This window comes from Lipotes vexillifer, unplaced genomic scaffold (genome assembly GCF_000442215.2).
Source record: "Lipotes vexillifer unplaced genomic scaffold, Lipotes_vexillifer_v1.1 scaffold397, whole genome shotgun sequence".
NCBI lineage: Eukaryota > Metazoa > Chordata > Mammalia > Artiodactyla > Lipotidae > Lipotes > Lipotes vexillifer.
The window spans coordinates 501819-510226 of NW_006772681.1; the positions used below are offsets into that span (position 1 = coordinate 501819).

The 8408-nt window shown below is 57.0% G+C and overlaps 1 protein-coding gene across 1 annotated transcript in view; it reads right to left on the reverse strand.

Annotated features, from left to right (window-relative positions):
- Nucleotides 1-4886: 4886 nt before the first annotated feature.
- Nucleotides 4887-8408, reverse strand: part of SLC32A1 (solute carrier family 32 member 1) — a 3968-nt gene continuing 446 nt past the window's right edge. Inside the window, exon 2 of the mRNA XM_007447707.1 lies at nt 4887-6083. Coding sequence (XP_007447769.1) covers nt 4896-6083 — 1188 coding nt within the window. The 3' untranslated portion in view covers nt 4887-4895. The remainder of the gene's footprint in view (nt 6084-8408) is intronic.

The following is an 8408-nucleotide window of genomic DNA, read 5'->3' on the forward strand; positions in this document are numbered from 1 at the left end:
GACAGGGAAGGGGAGGGGAAGCCAAATAAAAGGTGCTTTGATGAGCTTGTGGACACACGAGGTTCAGTCCTGCTGGGAACCATCTGAGATACCTTGTGGAATAGACCACAAATAATCCCAATATAGAACAGGAGCCATTCATTTATTGCCAGTTGACTGGGTGTTTGGGAGCTTTTAACTCCCCAGCAATTTCAAGTTGTTCTTCCAAGGTATTCTAGAAAGCCCTTGGGCAGAGGAGAGAGAGACAGATGGAGAGAGGCACTGTGTCATGGTTCGCTGTCAGGTTCCTGAGAAGTGCCCACAACTTCTGGTGAACTCAGATGCACCTAAGGACATAGGATTAGGCATTGACCCCTACCACAGAGGCCATGTCTATCTTGTTTATTGCTGCACCCCTAGGGGCTAGAACAGTCCTTAGTCCAGTGGCCTATAGTAGATGCTCAACAAATACTTGATAAATAAATCCTGTGCACCTACCAGAATTTGTACCAGGTACTGGGTAACAATTCCTTTAATTGTGCTCTCCCTTCGGACTGTAATTCCTTCTCCAATCTAGAGTCTGTACCATTCCCTCTGCATCCTCAATCTCTCTGCCCTGTTTTCACCCCATCTGCAGAAGGTTGCTGGGAGCTGCTGGAAGCTCATATGGCTGGGCCCTCAGCACTGCTGGATCATCCTGCTTGGTGTCCCTGGCCCCTCCTGGACCCAATAACTGGCAGAGGTGGCACCCACAGCATCACTGTAGCATCAACTGTAGCCAGACTCTTGAAAAGTCTCAATCCAAACTTCCAGGGAGTAGAACTCATTTCCCAAGGCCAACCTCACACCCAGTGCTGGGACTAGTGTGAGAAAGTGAAGCATTTGTTTAGAGAACAAAATATAAAAGGATGCCAAAAAGTTCAATAATCAAGATCATATTTTCTGCAGTCTTTTTAAAAATCAAAATTCAAAAGTGAACCATGTGTTCAAAATAGCACGATGAACAGATAATAAAATTTAAAGACAGGATTGTATTGCTGTTATTTCCTTTTGCCTCAGACTCCATACGGCCAAGCATTGTGCCACTACTGGTCCTGTGCTTATCTGAATGTCAGGCTTACCGACCCTGCCTGCCTAAGTATTTGGGAGGGAAATATACTGAGGTCTTCAATTCTTCAAAGTTACATTAAAAAATGGATTATTGAATGGATTGATGTATAGACATAGGATAGATAATCCAGCACCATAAAATGTTAATTGGTCAAGTTAAGCTGTGGAATTCTTTCACCTTTTCTGTATGTTTGAACTCTATTTTATTTTTTTTGTAATTTTGGAGAATAAAAAATAAAGAGCAGTGGGAAGGACCCCCGAGGCTGGCTCTCCGGGGTCAAAGCAGCTCTACCCCCTTAACCCCTAGGTGTCCAGTGAGGACGTAGCGGTCCAGCCAGCCTGCCACTCCTTGACCTAAGCCTGTCTCTGGCCCTGCGTTTGAGATCCCTGCTCCCCATCAGTAGAAAGGCCTGGATCCTCTCCACTTCCTGACTGGTGCCCGTGGAGTCCGGTTGACTCCCTCCTTCCCTCCAAGGCCCCTAAGTGGGGAACATATTAGTCCCTGGGGTAGGGTTTGTCATTTAACAAAACACGTCCTATGATATAGCATCCTTCTATGTTTTTTGGGGGAAAAAACCCCATCGAAATGTCACTTGAAATATGGAGGACCTGAAAGTAAAGCACTAGAGATAAGCAATCATTATCAGCTGAGCGGGGAGGTGAGAGTGCGGGGTGGCAGGGAGGGAAGAAGCATTTAGAAATCTAAAGGTGGAGAACCTTCTCTCACCACTGGGGAGCGAGGCAGGGCTGGCTCGGGACAGGGTGGTGGCTTCCTCCGGGATCTTGGTGGTTCCCAAAGCACAGAACTGGGTCAGGGTCCGAAGAGCGTGGAGCCAGGATTCGTCGTAAGAACCGTTGGGAACTGAGGGAACACTGGTGGGGGGGTGGGGGAGGGGAAGGGGCTGGTCCTGATGTGGATTCCCTCCCTCCTCAATTCCTTCACTGAATGAACCTTGCCGGCCCTATCTGCCTCCCTCGAATTCGGATTGCGAACTCACAGCGGACCCGAGGAGAGCTCAGGAGTTCTTTTCAACTTCTAGCCATGCACTTTGGTGTTGGGGGGTGGGAGTGGGAGATGCAGAGATGGGTCGCATCTTCTCCTGCTGTCTATTTCTCACGTCGGCCTGAATGCAAGGCTGGGGATGGGTGTATTGCCCACGAGGGGGCAGCGTTTCCCTTGGGGCGCCTAGGAGCTTGGCTCTCCCGCCTCTGCCTTTCTGGGCCCGCGCAGGGTGACGGGTGGGGGAGCCGGGCTCCAGGGAGCTGAGCACAAAGCCGGGAGCTAAGAGGCAGTGCAGCGGCTCCAGGCGAGCCCGCGGAGATGGCAGCCGCTGTCCGGGGCCTGCCTGGTGTCTCGTTTGTCCTTTTAAAGACGGGAAGGACGGAGCTGGCGCAGCGTGACGCTCCCTCCTTCCCTTCCACTGCAGAAGTCAGGGCTTTTTCTGAAGGCTACTGACCGAGCTCCGACTCAGATCGTACCCGAGGGTGGGTGGACCTGCGGAGGAGCAGCGGAGGCGGGGCAAGGGCGATGAACGGTCAGTTCTCCCGGCCTGGGAGGCATCAGAGGGCGTAGAGGGACGGGAAACTGAGAGTCCTCTGGTCAGCTCTGGATCCTGACTCGTGACAATAGTGACAAAAGGGCATCAGGTGGATGACAGCGGACATCTCAAACGGCCCGTTCAAATCGTCAGAGCCGCAGGCGGCCGAGGGAACCAAATTTTATCCCCCTTGCGCTTCCACACTTGTTGGATGGCTGCAGAAGCAGGCGGTGCGAGGTCACCTCTGTCGCAGGCACGCGCTCAGGGATGCTCTGCACACACAGGCAAGCACACGCATTCATCAAAGCTCTCACAAGACACAGATACAGCCTCCCACCCCCAACCCCGCACATCTTCGTGTAGGCGCTCTCTCTCACACAAGCACACACTGACCCACGCCGTGGCAGCGGGCAGGGAGAAATGGCCACTGTGCATAGGAATTCTCCCCGTTCTTTCCTATGCTCCCATTGCACCTGGAGAAATCGTTCCAAACGAGGCCTCTGCCTTGGTGGGAGAGATCAAGAACCTCCCACCATGGCTTCTCTCCCAGTGAGAACGGCCTAGCCTTCCTGAGCTCCCAGATTCCATCTGGAGAGTCTGACCGTGATCCATTCCAATGTACCCAGCACTGGCACCCCTGGAAGCAACAGGAGGGCTGCCCTTGCAGTAGGATCTGCATAAAAAAGGACAGGGTCCTCTGGGTAATTTAAGCAAACACATTCTCAAACAGGCTGCTCAAGAAAAGGGGAGGCTGGGACATAAACGGCTCTGCCTGGTGAATCTAAACAGCCAGATCTTTTCACTGTGGCTGTGTAAACCCCACCTTGGACTTGAGGGGGGTTCTCCAGGGTGAGAGGTGCCTGGGATGCCAGGTTGGCAAACCCTGGGAAATACACAACGGCCCTGCTGACTTCCTTTGTAGCTCTCTTCACAGCCGGCAGTCATACTGTGGATTTCAGAGTCCCAATCTATTGCCTGTCTCTCCTCTGCTAGACTGTAAGCTCCGGGAGGGCAGGGCTGAGTTTGGCAGCCTGCACGGTCCCAGCCCTGGTGGGCTGTCTATAAATATTTGTTGAACAACTCTGTAGGGCTTTTGTACATAAGCAAAACTTTTTCTTCCTTCTTTATTTTAGGACTGGAGTTCGAGAGTGTCCACCAAATTCTCAGATGGATCCAACCCCTGGGGAAAGATCTGGGCGCGGGGTGGGGGCAAGCCTAGTCCTGGCGGCTGGGGAGCCAAGGCCACACCAAAACCGTGGGCGCACCACCACGTGCTCCTTTGCCTGAGTCCCCCAAGTACTCAGAAAGCCTCCCCTTGGTGCTGAGCACCCCTCACGCTCCCCGGAGCTCTCCAGGGACTCTTTAACTACAGCTGCTTCTCCATCCCCACTTGCTTCACGGGGTGGGCCAGGGCCGGTTCCCTCGCCACCCAGCGCCAGGATTCCCGCGGTTGCGAAAATGCAGAACTGAGACAGGGCCGCGAGCGCCTTTGTTTCTTCTTTATTTGCTGATATAATTATGCACCGCACTCTAAATTAGAGAAAGATTTTTTTTTCTGATATACATTTCATCTTATTCACCACGAGCACACCACACGCACAGCAGAACAGTTCCACAACCTGATAAATTGCACAAGATGAGTTTGGATTCCTGAAAACCGGCAGGCAAGCCGGCCCCGCCGGGGCTTCTCGCTTCCCCGCTTCGGCGAAGGAAATCGCCCACCCGAAACGGATTTCCCGGCCAGCCTTTCCCGCTGAAGGGTTGAAATGTCTCCGGAATGGGAATCGTTCTTGCTGGAAATGGCTAGACTCTGCAGATTCCAAGCACTGATGGCTGTGAAATGTGCCCGCAAGGTCAAGTTTCTGAGCCTGCGAGTTGCGCCCCCTCTCCCTCCCTTCCCCCCCCCCCCCCCCGCCCCCGCCATTGGAATGTAGCCCCCCCCCCCCCCCTCCCCCCCCCCCCGGTGACAGGGACCAAAGTGTTGGGGCCCCTCCTGGAAGGACAGAAAACCCTGCCCACAGATGCGCCGCTGCCTCCCCCGAAACCAGGGTGTTGTGGAAAAGAAAGGACAACAGAAACGCAGACGCAATGGATTGTGGATCCCTATCCCCTCCCGCCCCCAACCCCCAAAATCAGAAACGGGGAGCCAGAGATGTTTAAAGCTTGGCTTCCCAAGCGCGGCTGCAGGGCGCACGGGTTTGTTGGGGGAGGGGTGGGTGGGGAGCGGGGAGAGCGCGGGAGGGCGGCCGGGGGGCTGGCCCTAGCGCCCTAGTCCTCCGCGTTGGTTCGGTAGGCCTCAATGAGGCCCTCCAGCGAGTGCACGAAGCCGGACACGCTGCAGATGCCGCCGATGACGAAGATGGCGACGTCGAAGAAGACCTGGTGCCACAGCAGCTTGCGCCAGAGCAGGCGCAGGTGGAAGAGGCTGGGCAGCAGGAAGCAGAGGCCGGCGCCCGTGAGGCTGCCGGTGAGGCCCATAAGCAACGCGAAGTGCGGCACGTAGATGGCCATGAGCAGCGTGAAGACGACCAGCGCGCAGCGCAGCGTCAGGCCCCACGACTTGAGGCGCCCGTCGCCGCCGTAGCAGGCGGGAAAGAAGGCGCGGCTGCCTTCCTGGAAGAGCGACTTCTCCAGCACCTCGACAGCAGCGAAGAAGGGCAACGGGTAGGACAACAGGGCCTTGGCCACCAGGAAGATGTTGACCACGGCGCGGATGGAACCGGGCAGGTTATCCGTGATGACCTCCTTGGTCTCATCGGCCCAGGTGAGGTAGGCGACAAGCGCGAAGAGGCCTTTGAGCACGCAGGCGGCGATGTGCGTCCAGTTCATCATGCAGTGGAACTCGCTGGGCTGCTGCATGTTGCCCTCCAGCGAAGGCAGGAAGATCTGCGACGTGTAGCTGAACACGATGATGCCAATGGAGATGGGAAACTTCTTGACGTCGATATAGAACTTGACCTTCTCCCAGGCCCAATCGCGCGCCCTCGATAAGCAGTAGGCAATGACCAGAATGTTGATGACGAAGTGGGCCAAAGTGCACAGCAGGCTGAACCTGGACACAGCCTTGAGGTTCTTAAGGAAGGCGCAGGGCAGCAGCGCCGCCGTGGCGATGATGGACCAGGACTTCTGCGACACGGGCAGCCCTGGGAAGCTGTTGTACATGAGGTTGCCGCTCACCACCACGTACAGGATGCAAGTCATCACCAGCTCGATGATCTGCGCCACGTTCACTACGCGGCCGCCCAGCGTGGGGAAGCGCGGAGCGCAGCAAGCGTTGGCGATGGCCACATACGAGTCCCGCACGCGTACCACCTCGCCGTCCTCGTTCTCCTCGTACAGGCATGCGATGAGGATCTTGCCAGTGTAGCAGCACACCACGGCGGCGAAGATGATGAGGAACAATCCCAGGTAGCCGCCGTGCAGGATGGCGTAGGGCAGGCCCAGCACGAACATGCCCTGCGGAATGAAAAGACAACCAGACCCGGGAGCTCAGTGGATGCTGTATCGGAATACGGGGTCTGGGGGAGTGACTTAAGGGTGTAGCCGGAAGGGGGCGCTAAGTGTGAACTGGGCCTAAGCCATTGGGAGGAGAGGGTAAGGATAGGCTGGAGTGGAGGTGTAGAGTGGTCTAATGGGGAGCCTGGGTATCGAGTCAGAGGTGGAGAAAGGGGTGTTTAAGGATGGAACTGAGAAGGAGAGGTGTGCTTAATGGCTGGGAGGTAGGGAGGGGGCTGAGTAAGGGGTCAAGCCGCAAAGAGGTAAGGGGTACGAGGAGATACCTGGGGGTGGTTCGGAAAAAGATGAGAAGGGGCTGGAGGGGGTTGACCGGAAAAGGACGAGGAGAAAGGTAGAGAGCTGGGCCTGAGCCACTAGGAAAAGGGGATGCAGAGTCTAAGGTGGAGCTGGAATGGGGTGCAAGGAAGCCAATGAGGGGAACGCAGGTGCCTAAGGGTCGAACTGGAGAGGGAAACCGTTGAAAGTGACAGCGGGAGAGAAAGGAGACAGGGTAGGGAGGAAGGGGGGCTGAGCGTGGGGCAAGCAGCAGGGAGGCAAGACCAGTGGGAACATGGGGTTTGCTGGCGAAGGGCTTTGGGTGGGGTGAGGCCAGAGGCGTGGGGATGGGGAGACAGGGTTGGGCAGTCTTAGGGCCAGGCTGAAACTGGGGCGGAGAGACCGGTCCCTAAGGAAGGGGACTAAGTGGTAGAGGCGAGCAGGATTAGGGGCCTACTGGAAAGCGCAAGCGCTTTGTGAACGGCGAACCCAAGCGGGAGTCAATAACCAGAGGCTGCGGGAACGGGCGGGCAGAGCTGTGGAAGGATTTAGAATCCACGTAGGGAAGCAAAGCTAACGAAATCCAGGGTTCCCGAGGCTTGCAGGCCTCCAGCCTTCCACCCTGGCCTCCATCAAGGCCTACGGAACGGGGCCTTTAAAGATGCCCCAGGTGAAGGCGGGGGCGGCAACCGAAGCTGGTGCGTGCCCCAGGTCCCTGGTTGCGCTTGGCCTTCCGGCCCGGCCCTGGAGCGGAAGGCGCCTCGGGTCGGGTCACTTACTGAGCAGGGCCCCGAGGAGCCCCGCGGAGCCCGGGTCCCAGGACAACCCCATCTCGGCCTCCAGCTCCCGGGGAACCCACGTTCTGCGCCCCAACGACCTGTGCGCTCTGGGGACGCCGAGGGTGGGAGATGGGAGGCAAGCCGCCGGGCCCGGGGACGCGTGGGGCGGAGGCCCTCTCTGCCCCTCGAGCTGCGGCCTGCTCGCCTTCTCCAGCTCCCGGGGTCGTTGTGCAGGTTCCAAACCCGCTCCCGGCGGAGTCCGGCGCCGCCTGGTGGGGACTGAGGGTTGAGAGTAGGGGTGACGGGGTGGCGGGCCTGGAGACCAGAGGCGGTTCAGAGCATCTGAAGGCGGCTTCGCCAGGGTCACATGCAGAGGAGCTTTTTGCGGTGTAGCCGGGATTTCGAGCGAGAGGGGTGTCTGTGCGCAGGTAGCGCTGAGGTACCAGGGACCATATTGTGCTTGTGTGGTCATACGTATGTGTGTGTGTGTGTGTGTGTGTGTGTGCATGTTTGTGTATACCTGTTTGTCCCCGACAGGGCTGCACCTGAGAGAGCGGGTGGATCCTGTATGCAAAAGTCTGTGCATGTGTGCATGTGTTATGTTCAGATGGGTTTATGTGTGTGCCCTTGGTATGTACAGGTATGTGTTTCTGTGTGGGGGAGGTGTAGGGGTGTATGAAGGTGCATTTGAGGATAATTCTGTGGTCTATATATAGATGTATGTTGTGTGCACCTGTGGCCGGCGTTTCTTCGGGGGAGGGGGCTGTGGGCATGTGTGCCTGCCCATGTGCATGCGCGCTGTCTATGCGTGTGTGCCTTGTGTGTCGGGGGAGGAGACCCCCAGCTCAGATCTTTCCCTTCTCCTTTTCTGCCGAAAATGCAGCTGTGAATCCATTCCGGAGTCCCAGGCCATACTGTTCCCTCCAATCCTGATTTTCTTTCTCCCTCACCCCTCCCCACTCCCCCTCCTCCTGTTTTCCTCCCTTCGGCAGGGTCTCCGGGAAAGTGTCTCTAACCGAACCTCAGCCTAGTTGTCGGGAGGCCAGCGATGCGGGAGGGCGCCGGATGGGGGGTGGGGAGACACCACCTGGGGACGTAGATCCCCGCGCAGGGCTGGAAGGGATGGGGGCAGGCGAGATTCCTGGTACAGGAAGGGGTCTTGAGGCTGAGATCTCCAGGGAACTCTACTGCGAGTAGAGCCTGGTGCGCAGATCTGGCGGCGGGGTGGGGG